At 39.6% G+C, this 21,058-nt stretch overlaps 2 protein-coding genes across 5 annotated transcripts; both read right to left on the bottom strand.

Moving 5' to 3' along the window:
* Nucleotides 1-1,589: 1,589 nt before the first annotated feature.
* LOC137712763 (putative disease resistance protein RGA1) lies at nt 1,590-8,785 on the bottom strand. Of its 2 annotated transcripts, XM_068451916.2 has the most exons (3): nt 8,134-8,785; nt 4,474-4,475; nt 1,607-3,786 (listed from the first exon to the last, which is right to left on the bottom strand). In XM_068451916.2, the coding sequence occupies exons 1-3, from the start codon at nt 8,644-8,646 to the stop codon at nt 1,803-1,805; spliced, it is 2,499 nt and encodes an 832-aa protein (XP_068308017.1). In that variant the 5' UTR covers nt 8,647-8,785; the 3' UTR covers nt 1,607-1,802. The 2 variants fall into 2 exon arrangements, with proteins under 2 accessions (XP_088540679.1, XP_068308017.1); XM_088684553.1 differs by lacking the exon at nt 4,474-4,475 and having other exon boundaries at nt 1,590-3,786; nt 8,134-8,770.
* A 4,288-nt stretch (nt 8,786-13,073) lies between these two features.
* LOC137712764 (guanylate kinase 2) lies at nt 13,074-16,770 on the bottom strand. Of its 3 annotated transcripts, XM_088684554.1 has the most exons (12): nt 16,252-16,644; nt 15,957-15,976; nt 15,807-15,842; nt 15,548-15,655; nt 15,380-15,456; nt 15,176-15,305; nt 14,498-14,860; nt 13,988-14,109; nt 13,766-13,901; nt 13,605-13,650; nt 13,413-13,518; nt 13,074-13,327 (listed from the first exon to the last, which is right to left on the bottom strand). In XM_088684554.1, exons 3-12 carry the CDS (start codon nt 15,807-15,809, stop codon nt 13,216-13,218), a joined length of 1,203 nt encoding a protein of 400 aa, XP_088540680.1. In that variant the 5' UTR covers nt 15,810-15,842; nt 15,957-15,976; nt 16,252-16,644; the 3' UTR covers nt 13,074-13,215. The 3 variants fall into 3 exon arrangements, with proteins under 3 accessions (XP_088540680.1, XP_088540681.1, XP_068308018.1); XM_088684555.1 differs by lacking the exon at nt 15,957-15,976 and having other exon boundaries at nt 15,807-15,892; nt 16,252-16,770; XM_068451917.2 differs by lacking the exon at nt 15,957-15,976 and having other exon boundaries at nt 16,252-16,770.
* Between the last annotated feature and the right edge of the window lie 4,288 nt (nt 16,771-21,058).

The raw sequence follows: 21,058 nt of genomic DNA, 5'->3' as shown, positions 1-21,058 counted from the left end.
TACTTGTGTCTCACAACCCACGTGAGACCCCCACTCCAAACCATGTCCATGACGGCTAGGGACTTCTGTTTTTTTTTTTTAACTTTCAAGAAAATAAATTGAATGGTTGGGAGTTATTCTGCAAATTGAGAGGTCATTTGGTAGGTAAATCACGACTGAAAATTGCAGTAACGACCATTGTTAAATATTCTGGGTGTGTCAGATTTTGTAGCTAATTTGCAAACCATCGGTTGTGCCATTTACCAACCGAACCAGCCAATAATTTTGGGCCTAGTTAGAGTAAGAAAAAGGTGCCCCGTTAGAGTAAGAAGAAGGCGCCTTGTTGCTGCGTATAAAACGATGCGTCGTTGGGGATGCTGGGTAGTAAATTTGCACGAGACATTCAATTTAGAAGAGAGATAGGGGCGGCGAGCGGGAGAGAGAGATGACGACGTCAAAGTTGGAAGGAAGCGACAGCTTTTGCGACGTCTTGCTGTTTCATCACACCCATTTTATTGGTATGCCAGTAAAACCAATCAACTAGGCCTTGTTTTATTTTGTGTTTTCCATTACGAGACGATATTCTAAACTAGCCATATATATGGGTTACGAATCTCGAACTTGGGTGGAAGTGGTGGGGACACTGCCCTATCAAACTGGCCTAACCGCTTTTTGTGTTTGTGGTTTTCAGGTTTGAACTGGTTGTTGTGCTATTGCACAGTTGCTAATCAAATTAATTACCCTTTTTGTGCACTTATGTTTGTGTAGTGAGGAGAATGTGTACTTGCCTTGCAAGAAACTGTGCAAAAAGGGCATAACAGATGCACAGGGGTCTGATCTTTTCGCTGTTTTCATTTCCAATGACAAGATACAGGCATGTATTCTTTTTGTGCCCATGTTACCCAACTGGCTATATGTCTTCAAAGTTATGTTTTACGTGTCTTGTTTTCATTGATTTGGAGTTTTTATGTTGTAAATAAAATGCAGATCCCGTTGTGGCACCAGAAGGCCAGTAACCGAGTAGATGGGATTGTTCTGTGGTATTATCAGGTCATTTGCGTGCTGAAAAAAGGCAGAGGGGACACACCCTCAACTCATTTAGTGTGGGATTAGGGTTCAAGTCTTGCATTTCCTTGCCCTTTAGCAAGCTATGCCTCAGGAACTATCAGCCCCTCATTTCAGACCTTATTTTTCTGAATTCCAATGGTACTTCATCCCTTGTGTGTTTTGCATTCATGGGGAAATGTTCTTATGATACATTTGATGGTTTATCTTGTTCATGTGTGAGCACCTAGCTTTGCTGGTCTAATGTCAACTGTCAGCAAAATTAAAGCTTTCGATTTGCTTAATTAAATCTTCTGGTCGGCCGAAAACTAACAGGGAAGCCTCCTCCACCATGGCCAAGCTTTAACTGCTAGTTGTAACAATGGAACGGCTTTGTAAGTGACTAATTAAATGCTGAATTCCTTTGAGATTTTTACCTAGTTGGAGACGGTGAAATCACCAACCAACAGTTGGAACTACTAGATCAGAGAATTCCGTTTCTGAAAAAATAGAGCTTCCAAAGAAACAAATAAGCAAGCAAAATAGGGTGACTGATAAGGAAGGAGTTTGATGTAAAAAAAGGTCGATTGAAATGGAGTAATATTACAATGAATCTAACATGTTTGTTGTACTACTGAAATAATAAATCAACATGACAATTTACATCAGCCGGAACAAAATACAAGCAACTCATAAACAAGAAAATATTAGACCATACAAAATCAAACACAAACAGAGACACTGAGAGGCTGGCGGCATTAAAGACAGCGCCCATGATTCTATTCAAAATAAACATTTGGAACATGAGAAATCTTTGGCCAATCTTCTCCTGTGTCGCGCTGACATCTCCTCTCCAAATCAGGGCAATCTTCAATCCAAACTAGTGTTAAGGCAGTGAGGCGATGCATCTCCTCTGGCAAAGACAACAGTTTGGGACATGATTTGAGGAAAAGCTTTCTAAGCGATGTGAAACTCGTCAACCACCCAGGTAATGCCTCCAAGTTCTCACAATCTGCTATAACCAAGCCTTGTAGTGTGTTTGTGGCTCCTTGAAACCATTCAGGCAATGCCACCATTCGTGGTACTCCACCTATCCCCAAATTTTGGAGCCTTAGTGGAATTACTTGATAGTTTTCCGTCACCAAATCAAGTTGTTTACAATTGCTTATCATTAGAGTGCGTAATGACGCAAGATAAATCGTATCACATGGTAAACACGTTAAATTACTACAGTCCCAAATGGAAAGAACTCGAAGTGATTTCAAGCATCCAACTCCATTCTCTAGAAAACTTGATTGCTTTGTGGTAAATTGGAGGTATCTAAGGCTGATCAACTTGCTCATGTCTCTAGGCAACTCTTCAAGATTCACGCATCCATAGAAATTCAGAGTTTGCAAGCTCTGCAGCTTACAAATTGAATTGGGTACTTGGGTGATTATTTCATTTCCAGTCAAGTTCAGGCTTCTCAAATGCTTCAAAGAACCAATGGAAGTCGGCAACAATTCGCAAGGTGAATTGAATAACCTAAGCACCCGCAGATATTTGAATCTTAAAATGCAGGTGCTGAGGAAGGATTCATCAATAAGTTTACAACTCACTACTTGTATAGACCGCACTTTGTTCAATTTTTGCAAGGTTGTTGAAACATTTTGGCCAATTTCCAAAAATGAGAGATGTCTAACATTTTCAGAGACGCCTTTGGTCCCTGCAGAGTCTACTATCAAACTCTCACCTTGTGCGACTGATTGTACAAGGTCATGGATAAGATCATGCATATCAAATTTATAGAAGAAAGCGTAATCTTTAACATTTTGAAAGAAAGATCTGTCCCATAACTCTTTGAAATATAGCTCACCAACGTCTTCCAACTCCATATTCCCATGGTCACGAGATTCAAGGATTCCATGTGCCATCCAATCATTGATCAATTCGATGCTATCAAATTCAATGTAATTCTTTGGAAGAATTGAACAGCAAGCAAGGCACTGCTTCAAATGAGAGGGCAATTGGGTATAACTCAGTTTCAAAGCAGGCAGAATGTGACCATCTCCCTCCCGTTCTAATTCCCATATCTCAGAATCTCTAATCAATTTCCATTGACGCTCATCAGTCTTTGAGTAAAGTTGACTACCTAAGGTTTTCACAGCTAAGGGAACCCCTCCGCACTTTCTTACAATATCTTTTCCCATTTCATAGAGGCTTGGATGTTGCCTTTCTTGTCCTTCTTTAAATGCACACTTTACAAACAAAGACAAACAATCCTCAAAAGAGAGAACGTCTAAATTTATGTTTTCAACCGTGCCCATGATTGAAGCAACTGAGCTATTCCGTGTCGTCACCAAAACCTTAGTTCCTACCTTGGCCCCCTCTGTCAACATATCTCTTAACTGGCACCATTTGTTACGATCTTCGTTCCACACATCATCCAAGACAAGCAGAAATTTCTTATCCTTTAAAGCATCTCTGAGTTGTTCTTGCAACTGATGCGGAGACAACCCTTCACTGATATTTGTACCTAATGCAGAGCCAAGGATCTCTTTGGCCAAACTAATGATATCAAAGTCCACTGACACCTTCTGCCACATTCGTAATTCAAAACTCCCAACGACTCTGTCATCATTGTACACCAAATTGGCAAGTGTGGACTTCCCTAAACCTCCCAATCCCACTATAGGAATAACAGAGACATTCCCATTATCCCCACCTTGATGATCATCGCCTTGTACCATTAGAAGATCAACAACTTTATTTTTTTCTGTTTCTCTACCAATTGTACAAATGATATGTTTTCTGTTAATCTTTTTGTAATAACAGTTAAATGTTTTATATACATCTTACACACACACATATGCAATAAACTAAAGACACATGTAATAAACTAAAGCTGGCGTGCTTGCTGCCCATGCTGCAACACATCAGAGCAGATCATGTCTGCTGTCAGGAATATTGCAGTTGTGCAGTTGATGGAGCAGCAGAGCACATGATGTCTGCTGTCAGGAATATTGCAGTTGTGCAGTTGATGGAGCAGCAGTTGATGGAGCAGATCATGTCTGCTGTCAGGATGGAGCAGATTCCTTAACACGCCCCCGCAAGACGGTGGCACCATCGGAGACACCGATCTTGGAACGAAGGAGATGGAAACGTGGACGTGGCAAGGATTTGGTTAGAGCGTCTGCAAGCTGATCAGTAGTGGAGACATGAGAGACTTGAAGAAGACCACGAGTGACACGATCCCGTACAAACTGAAAATCAATATCGATATGCTTCATACGGGAATGAAGAACCGGATTAGCACAATAGAACATGGCTCCAATGTTATCACAAGAAACAGCCGGTGTTGTGGGGAGAGAAATGCCAAGTTCACGCAGTAAGGACTGAATCCATATGAGTTCAGCAGTGGTGGCAGCAATGGCCCGATATTCGGCTTCGGTAGAGGAGCGAGAGACAGACCGCTGCTTGCGGGAGCTCCAAGAGATGAGATTGCCACCAAGATAGACAACATAGCCAGTCGTAGATTTGCGATCATCACGATCACCAGCCCAGTCAGCATCGGAAAAGGCATAGAGACGATGAGAGGGGCGACGACAAAGATGAAGGCCAAAGGAAATGGTACCCTTCAAGTAGCGGAGAAGACGCTTGAGTGCCTGCCAGTGAGTCTCGGAAGGAGAATGCATGAATTGAGAGAGCTTATTGACTGTGAAGGAGATGTCAGGGCGTGTAAGACTGAGGTATTGAAGTCCACCAACAAGACGACGGTAGGGAGTGGGATCCGTTGGGGAGGAGCCATCATGGAGCATGAGTGAGTGAGTGGTGGAGAGAGGTGTACTGACAGCCTTTGCACCATCCATCTTGGCATTGACAAGAAGATCATGAATGTACTTGTGCTGAGAGAGAAATAGGCCAGTGGCTGTGGGAAGGACTTCAACACCAAGAAAGTAATGTAAGGAGCCCAGGTCTTTGACGGAGAACCGAGTTGCCAACAGGTTAATGAACTTTGCTATAAGTGAGAAATCGTTTCCTGTAATAAGAAGATCATCAACATAAACCAAAAAATAAATTACAGCAGTCCCTTTATTCAAGAGAAAGAGTGAGGCATCAGAGATGGCATTGACAAAGCCATGGGAGAGCAGAAATGAGTGTAATTCCTTGTACCATGCCCGGGGAGCCTGTTTGAGGCCATAGAGGGCTTTCCTCAATTTACACACATGAGATGGATGATTGGAGTCAACAAAACCAGGTGGTTGGACCATATAGACATTTTCACGGAGTGTGCCATGAAGGAAAGCATTGTTGACGTCCAACTGACGAATTGGCCACTTATGAGTCACGGCAAGATGCAAAACAATGCGTATGGTAGTAGGTTTGATCACCGGACTGAAAGTATCTGAAAAATCAACACCAGGACGTTGGTGAAAACCCTTGGCAACTAAGCGTGCCTTGTACCTGTCAATAGTGCCATCAGGATGCCGTTTGATACGAAACACCCACTTACAACCAATAAGATTTTGAGAGGGAAGGGAAGGAACGAGCTCCCATGTACCATTGCGAATTAACGCATTGAACTCATTGGACATTGCTTGTCGCCACAGGGGATCCTTGACAGCCTGAGAGACACATGTCGGTTCAACTGAAGAGAGAATGGGATGTTTAGTAGCAGTCATAACATACCGAGGATTGGGTTTGTGGATACCGGCTTTGGCACGGGTGATCATGGAATGATTGGGGAGCACAGGAGGTACGGGGGGGTTGGGGGAGGTTGGGTTAGAGGATGGAAAGGTGACAACAGTCCTATGAGGGTTTCTAGTGTATGTACGAACGGAGTTGTTGGGGGGAGGTGGCTGGACGTGATCAGTTTGGGTTGGAGAATGTGGTGGGGTGAATATAGGTGCGGTAGAGGTAGGGACCAATGCTTGGCAATTGGGTAACGGTAAGAGAGAAGGGATAGCATCAGCAATAGGGATCGGGGCAGTGGATGGTGACGGTTCTGAGACAAGGGCAGATTCTGAGGATGATGATGATGATGTGACGTGTGGTGGCAGCGAAGAGGAAACAACCGACTCAACAGGCCTGGTGGGTAAGTGGACAGGAACATGAGTAACTGGAGAAAGAGAAGAGACCCAAGTGTGAGAGTTATCAACCGTGACATGGGGAGTGGAGGAAGGGAGGTTAGCAAGAGGAAAAGTGGACTCATCGAATTGGACATGCCGAGAGATAAAAATTTTGTGGGAGGAAAGATCAAGACACTGAAACGCACTTTGATTAGATGAGTAACCAAGGAAGAGACATGGGCGGGAACGAGGGAGTAATTTATTGGAATTGTAAGGACGTAACCAAGGAAAACACAAGCACCCAAATGTACGAAGACGGGAGTAGTTGGGTTGTTCATCAAATAGTTGAGTGAATGGGGAGAGATTATTAAGAATCGGAGTGGGCATACGGTTGATAAGATAGGTAGCTGTTTTAAAGGCATAAGACCAATAGGTGAGAGGTAAAGAAGCTTGATGAAGAAGTGTGAGACCAGTTTCAACAATATGACGATGTCGTCGTTCGGCGACTCCATTGTGTTGAGGAGTGTGAGGTGGTGTAAGAAGATGGGTGATACCATTGGATGAGAGAAAATGTTGGAGTTTGATAAATTCGCCCCCACCATCAGTGTATAACCTAGTGATTTTTCTTTTGAAGTAATTTTCAACTAGTGCTTTGAAGGTGACAAAAGTGGAAAACACATCAGATTTCTTTTTGAGAGGGTAGAGCCATATATATTTTGTAAAGTGATCAACAAAGATAACATAGTAAGAAAAACCATCAATTGAAGAGTATGGAGCAGGGCCCCAAACATCACTATAAACGAGGTCTAATGCACCATGACTGGTGAGAGACGAAGTTCCAAACGGGAGACGATGGCTTTTATTACATAGACATGAATGACAAACAGACTTGAACAGCTTGGAAGACACATTAATGGAAGACATACGAAGGACTTGTTGGAGAGTTTGATGGCTGGGGTGACCAAGACGACGATGCCAGAGGTTGGGAGAGACCACCACACCCACCATAGCTTGTGGTTGATGAAATGATTTAGGAGACCACTCGTACACATCATCCTTATTCGGGCCTCGAAGAAGAACCGCCCCCGTGCTCAGATCCTTGACATGAAAGAAATCAGGAAAAAGTTCAATAGAGGTATTATTTTGTTTATTAAATTTAGAGATAGAAATAATGTCTTTTTTTATAGAAGGAACACATAGAACGTTTGATAAGCTGAAAGATTGGGAGGATGAGGAGGGTAAAGTGGTTGAACCGACATGTGTGATACCCAAACCTGAACCATTACCAATAATTATTTCATCAGGACCATCATATATGGCTGCACCAGAGAGAGTGTTGACATTAGAGGTAACATGGTGAGAGGCACCAGAATCAAGTAACCATGTTGGAGAAGAGGTGGACCGGCCATGGGTGGTAGGATTGGCCACGAGCGGACTGGAAGGTCCAGATTGGAGTTGAGGGCAGCGTTTGGCACTATGACCTTGAGTGCCACACCATTGACAGAAACCACGATAACCTGTGTTGTTCATGTTGGTAGAGCGGCGACCATTGTCGGTGAAGGATTGTTGGATGGACTTGTAGGAACCACGAGAATTGGTGGCAGTGGAAGAAGTGTGGGGGTGCTCAAGGGAACTACGAGAATGATTGCGAGGGAGAAAGGACCCACGGTTGGAGTTGGAGTTGTGAGAGCGGAAGCCACGATTTGAGGTGTGGAAGCGAGATGTCTGAGTGACATTGGCAGTGATCACTGGGGGTAGAACAATGGTATCATCACGCTTGAGAGCAGCTTCATGTTCAACCAGTTTGTCATGCAAGTTTTCAAAAGAGATTGAGGTGTCGCGGGAGCGAACTACCGCAGCAATTTCCTTGAAGTCCGAGCCAACACCATTAAGAATGTAGAGGAGGAGATCATCATCAGAGAGGGGGACATCAATGATGGCAAGCTCGTCTGCAATAATGCGGACTTCTTGTAGATACTCAGAGACAGGCTTGTTCTCATGACGCAGGAGCAGTTGATGGAGCAGATCATGTCTGCTGTCAGGATGGAGCAGATTCCTTAACACCAATAACCTTCGAAGAAGGGACAAGGTAGTCAGTCGCATTCCTATTCTCCCTTAGATTATCACTAATTTGATGATGATGGTGATCAGGGCGAAGATCAGCAAATTTCTTATCATCTTTAAGCTGATGTAACCGCTCTCTTATGTCCTTAATTTCATGACCTACTCTCAAGCGGAATGCAACAGGATTAGAGTGGGAAAAGAAACGGCGTACTTTTCTGGTTGTGCCACTGCGACGAACCACTTGCCTTCGCAAAGCTTCGCACTCAAACTCGTCCAACAGATCCTCCGCATCAAGGAACACATCTTTAAGTTGTCGTAGCCAACTGCGTAGGCCACTGTTACGTGCTTGCTTCTCTTCGGCATCCAAGAGCACATCTCTGATTGTGGACATGGTGCGTCCAAGTTTCTGCAGATCCGCTTGAACACCCCACGCCAAGCAAATCTCCTCAGAAGCAATGGAGCTGAGCCTTTCAATGAGTTTGGCTGCCAACGGAAATGCAAGCTCGGCCATCTTTCTTTCTTTCTTGACGAGGTGAGTGCAGGGGAATTGAGATAGTATGAATAATGATGATGATGCTTCCTTATGATAAGTAGTCTAATGGCCAAGCACATTATGAGTTCACCTAACTTTTTGACGATGATGCATCCTTGTGATAATGTATGTAAAAATTGACCAATTCTTCCCAACCTTTTTGACTAATCGACCGATTTTTGGAGAAGTTTTTGCAGTGAACCTAGAGGACCCTCTCAAAGTCCAGTCTCATTACCATGTGGCGGACTTTCCTGCTTTCAAGATGTATAGTGTTATCCGCATACTCATTTTTACTACACACCTCTCAACTTTCAGCATCAGATCGAATGAATTGAAGATCAACTGACAAAAATTAACAAAAATGTGTAGAACATAAGGATTAATTCTTAGAGAAGTTTTGATGATCAAAAATCAATCGCGCCCAGAGCTCTAACTCAACCAAATCCAAGGAGTATAATAAACTGAGCAACGGAAGATGAAAGGTACACACTACATTGGAGAACAATGTTTATGGCATCCGTACTAATGGTTTCTTAGTTCAATATCTAAATTACCGCACAAAATCATAAATCAGCTCTCGTTGCCCACAGAGGATCATTGTAATCGTTCAACTGCGCCGGAGTCCCGAGTCATTTCTATTCTAAACAAAGAATGGGAACGAAATAATTCAATTTATGGATGATCCCCACATTCATATATCATCACTTTTCTTTTAGATTAAAACTGAAAGAGATGAAAAAGAAAGTACGAATAAGAAATCAAAGTTGGCGTCTTTCAGGTTTGAAATCTTTATCTCAGTGAGTAATCCCGGACAGACCATCTAGAAATGAGTCCATGGTATGAATGTCTAGTCCTCTAGTCCGTCCAGGAGCCCCTCCTTTGAGGGATGACGCATCCAGCACGATCCTGCTCATCAGACCGTGTAGACATGTAAACAAGCAGAATATCTTATGCTATATATGACTAAACGAGCAATGAAAAAGAAACTTACATGTTCGTTGATGCTTTTTCTAGTTCTGGAGTTCTGGAGTTTATGATGATTTTGTTATCAATCACTTTAGTTGCTGAAGTGGAAGTTTTAACTCATTAAATTTCGATTTAATATATTATAAAATTAGTGAGAACCAAGTTCATTTGAACCGCTTCTTACATGATTTAGGAGCTGCAGTGACAGTTCCATCTAGCCCCAAGAGTTCCTACACAAACAGGTGAATATGGGATCCGTAATAAGTACATGTAACCAACTGACAGGGTAATTTGTAAATATATACGTTCACAAGAAGCATCGGTGCAATCCAGTGTGTGGGAACTACCTTTAGACTCTGGTAAGCTGGAAGAACACTTTCGATTTGTTCTCGCCTTCACTACTCGATTCATGGTCCCTCACCAACCTTAACAACTTCTGAAACTGGACGGCCATTATCTGCAACCAAAACACAAAAACAGCTACCCAAATAGACCTCTCCAACTTCAGCATCATTGGCACACTAACAGAATTCAACTTGCCACATTTCTCAGTCTCACTCACTTCAACCTTAGCGGCAACATATTTGTAGGGCCTATATCCCCAGATATTGGAAACATGAAGTCACTGGTGAGCTTAGATGTCAGCACTAATATCTGGAAGGGGAGTTGCCAGGGAATATTTCTGCCCTCAAGAACCTGGAGACATTTTCTGTGTTCACCAATGATTTATAGGGAAGCATTTCTAGTGCATTTGGTAAGCACAGCCCTTACTTGACATATGTTAGCTTTTCGCACAACACCTTCCCTGGAGTATTGCCACCCGAATTGTGTAGCGGATTTTCTTTTGAGTATGTCATGGTGACGAATAACAACTTCACAGGGCCATTGCATTGAGAATTGTTCAACGTTACTAGCAGTGGAGCTTGATGGGAACCAGTTAACCAGCAACATTACCAGTGCATTCGGTACTCATCCTAATCTTCAAATCATTTCTCTTGCTGACAACCAATGTATGGGTCTACTCTCACCACAGTGGGAAGAATGCAAAGAAATCACCACTACGTGTGTGAGTAGAAACAAAATTTCTGGTTGAATTCACCTGAGTTTCGGCAGTTGACAAATTTGGAGTATCTAAGCCTAGACTCCAATAAATATTGTGGGGAATTTCCCAGTGCAATTTGAAATCTGAGTTATATACTGACCCTCAGTGCGAGCAGGAACAACTTCACAGGATCAATCCCTCAGAGTCTAGGTAACTTGACATGGCTTGAGCTTCTCGATTTGTCTGATAACCGCCTAACAGGAGTGATCTCACAAGTCTAGGAAGCTTGTTCCTCAAGCTAACGATTTGACTGGATTATTACTCGTTGAGCTTGCCGTGGGCAATTTAATGGGGTTGACCTACTTAGGTAATTGTCACTACTTGGATCTCAGCAGCAATTCACTCTCCGGAGCAATACCTTCAATCTTGGAAAAACTCACACAGTTAAATGTTTTCAATGTCTCACACAACCTCTCCCAGTGGAAATCCCACCTGCATTTTCCTAACTTCTTAGTCTCAAGTGCTGTGATTTTTCGTATAACAACTTGACAGGGCAAATTCCAACTTGTGGCATTTTCCAAAACGCACCAGCTAATGCTTTTGTCGGAAACTATGGCTTGTGGAGAGATGCAGAGGGATTGACTGCATGCAACTCCTCCGGCAGAGATTCCAAAAGTAACATCAAATATTCCAAACGTATGTTACAACTGTCATTGCTTTCTTACTTATGTTTCGCAGGATATCCAAGCTACTCCCTCAGCTAACCAAAACATCTCAGAACTTGAGAGTTTTGAGTCAATAATATTGCAAGAGGAACTGCAATCCGGCCAAGTTGTTGTCGTTAAGAGGCTTAACATGTCAGATTCTAATGACATTCCAGCCATCAACCTCCAAAGTTTTCAGAATGAAATCCGAACACTAACAAACCTCCGACACCGGAGCATCACTAGGCTAAGCTCCATGGCCCATGCAAGGGTCCCTTGCCCCTAAATGTGGCACATAATGGCATGTGGAGACACTTGAGCCTTGTAAGGTTACAAGCCTAATTTTGCAGTAGGTTGGTTTGCCCCACTAGAGCTAACATGCAAAATTGGACCACGCGAACCCATACAACTTACGACTGTCTCAAAACCCACATTAGACCCCCACTCCAGGGACTTGGGGGATCTCCCATTTCTTCCTCTTTTTTTTCTCCCTTTTTTTTTTTTTTAATTTCAAGAAAATAAATTGAATATTTGGGAGTTTTTCTGCAAATGAAAGGTCATTTGGTAGGTCAATTCACAACTGAAAATTGCAGTAACGCCATCGTGACATATTCTGGGTATCTTTGAATTTTGATTTTATGCTTGTTAGATTGAAGCTGGTTGATTGTTACATATGCAAATTCTTTAGTTGTATACCATATAGAAGAGTCACCAAACGAGTACAATTATATGTCTGTATCTCTCTTATCACATGACTTGATTTGAAAAGAAAACTTGATTACTAACAATCATCGAATAAGTGATTGAAGTCAGGCAAAATTATGTATTGCCAATCATATATGCGTGACTAAATTGTGTACTGCCGATTGACGCCATCATTTCAGAAATATTTTGTTCACTACTCTCGTTAGATGAATTTGATTTAATATTTTTACGCAGATATCGAAAATCTCTACTACGAACAACTGTAACAGTTGGAGGAAGACACGAGTCACGGGTGAATAGCTGTTTGTCTACATATCTCATCGAACAACTTAAGAAAAGCACATCTAAACAAAAAACTTGACTAATTACAGTATTACAAGAGATGTAGACACAAAGTCTATACACGGTGACCTTGCAGAATCCCTCATTTAACAGCTAACCAATTTGACCGGTTCATATAACAAAACAAAAACAAAAATTGACCAATTCTTCCTTACCTTTTTTACTAATCGACCGATTTTTGGAAAAGTTTTTGCAGTGGACCTAGAGACCCTCTCAAAGTCCAGTCTCATTACTATTTGGCGGACCTTCCTGCTTTCAATATGTATGGTGTTATCCACACTCATTTTTACTACACACTTCTCGATTTCCGGCATCAGATCGAATGAATTCAAGATCAACGGACAAAAATTAACAAAAATGTATAGAACATAAGGAGTGATTCTTAGAGAAGTTTTGATAGTGATCAAAAATCAATCGCGCCCAGAGCTCTTAAATCAACAAATCCAAGGAGTTTAATTGAGTAATGGAAAATGATAGGTACAAACTACATTAGAGATCAATGTTTATGGCATCCGTACTAATGGTTTCTTAGTTCAATGTCTAAATTACCGCACAAAATCATAAATCAGCTCTCGTTGCCCACAGGGGATCATTGTAATCGTTCAACTGCACCGGAGTCCCAAGTCATTTCTATTCTAAACAAAGAATGGGAAAGAAATCATTCAATTTATGGATGATCCCCACATTCATATATCATCACTCTTCTTTTAGATTAAAACTGAAAGAGATGAAAAAGAAGGTACGAATAAGAAATCAAAGTTGGCGTCTTTCAGGGTTGAAATCTTTATCTCAGTGAGCAATCCCGGACAGACCATCTAGAAATGAGTCCATGGTATGAATGTCTAGTCCTCTAGTCCGTCCAGGAGCCCCTCCTTTGAGGGATGACGCATCCAGCACGATCCTGCTCATCAGACCGTGTAGACATGTAAACAAGCAGAATATCTTATGCTACATATGACTAAACAAGCAATGAAAAAGAAACTTACATGTTCGTTGATGCTTTTTCTAGTTCTGGAGTTCTGGAGTTTATGATGATTTTGTTATCAATCTTGGTCAACGAATGGTCCATTGGCAGATCAACCACTTTAGTTGCTGAAGTGGAAGTTTTAACTCATTAAATTTCGATTTAATATATTATAAAATTAGTGAGAACCAAGTTCATTTGAACCGCTTCTTACATGACTTAGGAGCTGCAGTGACAGTTCCATCTAGCCCCAAGAGTTCCTACACAAACAGGTGAATATGGTATCTGTAATAAGTACATGTAACCAGCTGACGGTAATTTGTAAATATATAAGCTCACAAGAAGCATCGGTGCAATCCAGTGAGTGGGAACTACCTTTAGACTCTGGTAACAGTCTTCCAGGTTATCATTATACAACATATGATCAAAGATGCCTGATGATTGCCCTTGCTCAATCTCTGTCTTGGCGTTTCGAAGTCGCTTTAGGACCTGTTCCTCTGTCTCAGTTCCCCTGTTTCCATATTCCACCATGCTCAGAACAGGAACATGGAAAGAGGAATTTGAGGATGAGAAATAATAAATGGCATATTAAACTACCTTGCACGAAGGCGCTTCTCAAGCTCTTCCATTGAGGGTGGACATACGAAGATGAAGATAGCTTCAAGTGAACTGGCTCTCACAGATCTTGCCCCTTGAACATCGATGTCAAGAATGCATCTCTACATTGAAAGAAAACAACATTACACACAGCAGCTCTGACACTATTAGGGTGTATAGAAAATATCACATCAATCGAATATGAGTTTACTACCAAACTTGAATATGAGTTTGAAGGGTCACCCTCAAATTTCCCCAATTTCGAAACCCAAGAATATTCCACCCCTCATATACAGCAGACCTTGGTCGGTAATTGTGAATTAATTTATGAGAGCTCACATTGTCCCGCAGCAATACCAGACTATTAACTAGAGAAATTCCAAAGACATTGGGACAGATCCAGATAGTAAATCAAACATGATAACAAAAACTGAGCCAGACTCCAATACTCCATAATCATCATTAAAATAGAAACGAATTTTTCAAAGAACACGAAATTACAACATTTACCTTCCCATCATCTGCTACGACTTCTACTGCCTCAACACTAGTTCCGTAGAGATTTCCATGCACAGAAGCAAACTCAAGGAACTTGCCATCTTCTAATTCTTTCTCCATGACACTCCTCTCAATGAAATGGTAATGGACCCCATCCTTTTCCATAGCTCTTGCGGCACGGGTTGTGTGGCTCACAGAGAATCCAAACATGGATGGATATTCTTTCATGAGCATGGATATTAGTGTCCCCTTACCTACCCCGGAAGGACCACTAATAACAACTGGCTTCTCAGCATAGCCCCTCACACCCTTACTCCACGCAACAACCTCGGTGCCCAAAATTTTCTTCTGCTGCCTAACATATTGGGTGTCCACCTAACAAAACAAAACGCTTTCAGCGATAGGGTTGACCAGGTAACCATCTAAAAGTAATATGCAATAGATAGAAGCATGATCACTGAAAAAGTCCAGTTCAATTAACAGAAGCAAGGAAAGGAATTATTTTGCTCTCCACATCAATTGAATATGAGTTTATACCAAACTTAACAGTTTGAAACTTCTATTTTAATTTTAGTGCAGTCTCACTTTTTCTACCATTGTCTCAACTTAATCAATTCCTAAGCGAGACGAAAATTTGACATCATTTATTATGTTCCTTTATCATATCTGAATGATTCCATAGGTACCGACCTCAAGAAACCAAGCAAAATCGTCTGCGCTGGAATCATTCTTGGTAATCAATATTCGGTCTTCACCTAAAAGCACTGCTGAATGGGCTTTAGATGGCTTGGGTTTTGTTCCCAACACAGTAGGATTTATCCTGCAAAGTTAAACCAGAAATTAGCAACAGCAAATCAAGAGAAAGTAATTCATTACCAAGAGCCATACACTTACCATTCACCACTGGACTGATCAAGAATACGAACTCCAATTGACAATGCCGATTCCTCACAGGCTCCACCAATCACATACTGTCAAAAAATGCATTGGCAATATGATTGACCTGGTGGTAAATCACTGATATTGGACGAGAAAAACATATTGATATGTTAAATATCATACTGTTCTGTTGCCATAGGCAACGGAAGTTTCATCGCCTTTTGATTTTACATCGAAACCATTTGCAAATCCCTTCTGCAGCTCATCAACAAAGAATGCCGGTGCTTCACCCTGATGACAACAGCAACCAATATCTATCAAATCACAGCAACTCAAAGCAACTGTCTTGGTTCACATGTAGGCATCATCTCTAATTACATTCCTGATCAAAGTTCGTTTCTTTACACCGAAATTAAGCGTAAAACAAGTATGAGGCGCTTACCATGGAAAAAGCTATTCCTGCAACTCTAGATTCCCCCTGATCAGTAGAGATGGAGATAGATGAGAGTAATTCGATATTTCCTGGATCTAAATAATACATAAAAAACTGAAAACCGAATGACAACAGAAAACCGAAAAAATGAGCTGGAACCGTGTAAACATCTCAATGAGCTACAAAGCAGAAACAAACACACAGACAAGAAAAAAAAATCAGAGAAAATGATGCCACAAAAATACAACTGCTGATTTCTGTCAAAATTTCTTCATAAGCCACATATATCTATCCAAAAACAAACCAAAATAAAAAACCAAATGGGCAGAGAGCAAAGAACATCAAAATGCAGAAAAACACAAAAACCCACATCAAAAAACCTAAAACATATGGATCAAAACCCTTAGAAATCCCAAAAAAAAACATTGGGTAAAAAGGAAACGGACCCAAATACCTTTCTGTGAGCAGCAATCGCTCTGTGACGAAAAGCAAGCTTAGTTCTTGGCAGGGATGGAATTTCAGAGGGGAAAACAACGATTTAAAAGGCCAGTTGGTGTGCTACTTTTTCAAGGTGAAGTTTTGGGGAGGCTTAGAAATCAAATCAACACAAACTTGGGGTGGAAAAAATCACAGGAGTGATGGAATAAGGTGCAAGAAATCTGGGCGTGCATTCTCATATTTGTAGCAAGAGAAAAGGGGAATCTTTGAACTTAGTCCAAATGCTGTCGTGGAGGAAGTGGGGGAGGGGGGAGGCGGAAGAGGAGCGAGAAGAGGAGGAGAGAGAAAGAGAAAAGGGGTGAAAGCCTTGTTGTTGTGGTCGCATTCAATTCACTACACAGAGAAGACCGGCTTTCGTTTTCTTGTGAGGTGCTTATGAAGCTTCTTCCCCTTCCCCACCGCTCCGTCCTTTTTTCTCCTTTTTTTTTTTTTTTTTTTTTAATTTTTTTTTTTAATTTTAGGGCTTCTGGATTTCTTTTTGAGATCAGGACTTCTAGATTTTATATATGGGATTATCCGTTGCGAGAACCAAAAAGGAAAACAAAACCCTATTTTCTTTAAATTAAAAGGAAATATTTTTGCTGTTACACTAAAGTGATGGTGATGTAAAACTGAAAATTTTTCCCAAAAATCTTAAACCAAATCAAAAAAAAAATCAATTTCATACTGAAAAATTTTCAAACCGATAATACCAAAATTTTATTGATCTATACCAAACCGATCCCGAACCTTTCAGTACAAGAATCGCGATTACGTATCCAATGGTTCTGAAATCCCAAACCAAACCAAAAAAAAAAAATATATATATACACACACATATATATTTATTTTAGTTACATGCATGTTAAAGGTTAAATTTAAGTAGTTTGATAGTATACTATATTAGAAATAGAAGTATAAAATTAAGTAATTTAGAACTTTGGAACATCAATTTGACTTGGTAAGAATGAATTGGTATTTCAATTGGTATGAGATTTCAAATTAGTAATAGGTAAAAAAACCTAAATTTTAATTGATATGAAATTGGGCAACAAAATTTCAAGCCAAAAGCCCATTTTAGCCCACTACGCAAAAATCTCAAATTTCTACCCAAAATGCAAAATCAAGTTCCGATCCATCCCAAAATACCGAAAATATTTCGAGAATCTCGAAAATTGGGAATACCGTAATTTTGGTTTGGGATTGATCTTCAAATTCCTATCCCGAAAATTTTCCGATTGGGATTCAAGATTCCATTTTTAGTTTGGCATCCCATATTGAACCACCCCTAATGTAAACTACTTGATTCATTTTTACTAGAGGTTGGTTTGGGATTGTGATACTTTTAAGAAAAAACAGCTTATTAAAAAACATGAAACATTAAATGTGTTTTGTAAAACTAAAAAAAAAAAAAAAAAAAAATATTTTTTTAAAGAATGATGTCAATGAAAGTAGAAAATTATAGAAAAGCAGAAGCCGATGGTGTTCCCTTGCTGGAGAAAGGACAGAGGGCAAAGAGGGGACGCTAGCAGGAGAGAGGGGAGCCAAGGTCTTTGTTAGTCCCATGGTTTTCGGGAACTATCGCTAAGAATCTTTAACAACACCTTTGGTCTGGGCGAGTCCAGCTAATCTCGATAACTTTTTTCCTGCACGGTAACAAACACAGGACTGGACTAATAGTTAGTCCAGTTAGAGCTAATGAGGGCAAACAAACGCCTCCTAAATGTGCAACCTCCTGCACCCACCACTGGACCCTCCCTACCCCACACAACCCGACCCAATCCATATCTACGCCAACGCAGCCCCTCTATCTTTATCCCGGCTGGTAGTCCTCTCACTCGCGTCTATCAACGTGTAGTTCATTTTCATTGCGTTGTCGAAAATGTTGTCATTTGGCTTGAAACTCGTGTAGTCGAGTCTTGGGTACCAATCCGAAACTGGTATGAATTGATTAGAGATGGAGAATTGGTATGGCAGTGGAATTTGAAAATCGTAGTACAGCGACTGGGTGGCAGTGGAATCCGAAATTGGTTTTGGCTCGGTAGGTGCATGTTGGGGGTGAGTAGGCCTATATAATTAGGTGTGGTGATCTAAATGATGGAGATATTGTGACTCGAGCACCGAGAACAGATCTTGTGCCTGCTCCCCTGAAGAAACAGAGGAGACGGAGGTTGGGATTGTAATGATTGTTAAAAAGTGCACGCAAAGATTATTCAATTGTGTAGTGTTTTTTATTTTTTTTATATTTTGATTTATGATATTTATTCATTTCCCTAATATTTCTTTCTCATGATTTTAAATTGTTTTTTGGGACAAAAGCTTGCCACGTCATTTAATGAAGAACTTAACGATTAGACTAATACAAGTATGATTTTAAGAGCAAATCATAATTTTAGATATGAAAATGACACGAAAAAACTTAAGGGTAACAAAATGTGAATTTTACGATACTTGAGTGCAATAAAATGATTATTATCCAAAAGTATTTTTATTGTATTCCATTTAGTCATACAAATTTATTGAACAAATTGGTAGTATATGTATAACATATTTATTATGAATCATTCATCTATTTGATATGTTTAGATAACTAAATAATTTTTAAATCGAATGCGTTCTTGTAAAGACTTATCTTTAAATGAAATTAATAAATTGAACAGTTTGATCATTAATTTTATTAAATCAAATTACAATAGGTGTAAATGAGGAAATATATGCATCTCCCAATGCAAGTATTATCCAAAAAGAAAACCCCATGGCATCGTTGTCCTCGTACACAGAATGGGGACAAAATTAATGAGTGAATGTGAGGGCAAAGCGTTGAGATGCTAATCGGTGGATGGACGCGTGCTAATAGAATAATTAAAGATTGACGCGTGTGATGGAAAAACCATGTGACAAATTTGTTGCTTGCCAAATTGTTAAAGAAGAAAACTAAATTTTTTTCCGAAAGAGAATTTTTATTTGCATTCTAAAAATTTTATTTTACATTCTAAATTTTTTATATTAGAAAAGAAAAATATACTTATGAAAAGTGTAGAATGATATTTTTTAAATGCCAATAACACTTCCATTTTCAAATTATTTAGATTCAGTTTAAAACTCTCTCTACTTTCAAAGGTAAAAAAAAATATAAAATTGCACAACTCCTGAAAACATATTTAGAGAAAGACACTTGTAGCTTAGCTTCTAGGGATTCCGTAATCATGATCGTTCATCGAATATCGTGCGGTCAGTTTTCGTTAGGTACTATTTATATTTATTTATAAATTTTAAATTTTGAAATGATTTTTTACCGCACGATATACGATGAACGATCATGATCACATAATCCTTAGGAAAATGATCATTTTCCTTTAAAAATATTCACATGTGTATTCAAGGAATCGTGTCTATTCTCATTTCTTTCGACGTGGCTTGTATCAAGAGGAACTTATGCGTTTGCATCCATTCTTGAAGGATTATTCCTTATTCTAGCTACAGAATCGAGGGAAAAAAAAAAATTCTAAACTTGATTGTCGACATACACTAGTGTCTAAGTGTTAATTGAACCAGGTTGTCAAAACTCAGATAAAAGCATACAATTTGAGGTGACAATGGCAACTAGAATACTTAAAAAGGCAACATATTGGAAATGAAGTGTTTAGGAAATAGCTTGAACTGCAAAGCATGAGTGTTATCGGTCACTTGATGGTGCTTTCAAATGGAATATTGTAAGTTTCTAGGGTGAATTGTTAATTTAGTTCTTGAATTATCATCTGAGTAAAAATTAGGTTCTTAAATTATTATTTTTCAGGAAAATCAATCATTGAATTATAAAAATATGTCAATTACATCCCTAATATTATATTCGAATCTAATACATTCAAATTTTCTTCAATTTAAGTCACGTTACTTGTTTGTGATACACATTGGAGGGTAGATTGATAATTTTAAATAAAGAAATATTGTATGGAGCTAACTTTGGAAGTAAATTCGATGTTAGATTCGCATCCTATATGAAATTTTAAGGGTTTATAGGTGAGAAAAGAACGGTATTACACTCTAAAGTGTGTCAAGTGACTTAAGTTGATGAAAAATTAGATAAAATAGTTTTGGATATAATAGTAAGGATGATATTAGTAATTTTAATAAATTTAAGAACTCATTTTACTGAAAAAATAATTTAAAAATCTAATTTTCACTAAAATGATAATTCATGAATTAAATCCGCACTTCAGTTTCTATATTGGGAAGGATCAAATCCTTTACTAGCTATTTTACTTTGAGTAGTCTAAAATGATTTCAGGTCCTTCATATGATCACCATGCACTTACTGAGAAATGAAGTAAAACTGCAAAATTATTTATTAATTGGAGCAAGTGCTAACTTTCGTAGTCAAACTTTTCCTTGTCTGTCTAAAAAATTATTTCTTCATGGAATCGTAGTGACGTGTTAAAGGGGTCAGGAATCAAACTTTCCACTTGCTCACCAACTCCCTCGAGAAAATGCGTGCACAACACAGTAGTGCGTAAACCCTCGATCACGCTAAACCCCTAATAAAAATGTTAAAAAGATTCTATCAAAAGTTAGACTATATAATTATTTTACTACTTTACAGTTTAACAGTAATTTTCGTACTAATATCATAAAATATTAAACTAAAAATATAAAGTTACAATAAATCTATAAAACATTTTACTTTGAAAAATATTTTTTTAGCATTTCTCAACCCCTAATTACATAGGTCGGCAAATTAAATGTACTATAAATTGTCAACATCATTGCGACCATTTGCTAGGTCA

This window comes from Pyrus communis, chromosome 14, assembly GCF_041283825.1.
Source record: "Pyrus communis isolate YQ-2024b chromosome 14, ASM4128382v1, whole genome shotgun sequence".
Classification (NCBI taxonomy): Eukaryota; Viridiplantae; Streptophyta; class Magnoliopsida; order Rosales; family Rosaceae; genus Pyrus; species Pyrus communis.
Note: the sequence above shows the minus strand (reverse complement) of the source record. Positions and strands in the feature narration are given on the sequence as shown.

Bases quoted from the DNA above. Each gene is read 5' to 3' on its own strand.
- LOC137712763 (XM_068451916.2), bottom strand. From the start codon at position 8,646: ATGGCCGAGCTTGCATTTCCGTTGGCAGCCAAACTCATTGAAAGGCTC.
- LOC137712764 (XM_088684555.1), bottom strand. The intron at 15,306-15,379 runs GTAAGTGTATGG...TTAACTTTGCAG, and splicing joins GATCAGTCCAGTGGTGAATG to GATAAATCCTACTGTGTTGG. The intron at 13,519-13,604 runs GTAAGAAGCGGT...CTTCCACTTCAG, and splicing joins CACTGCAGCTCCTAAGTCAT to CAACTAAAGTGGTTGATCTG.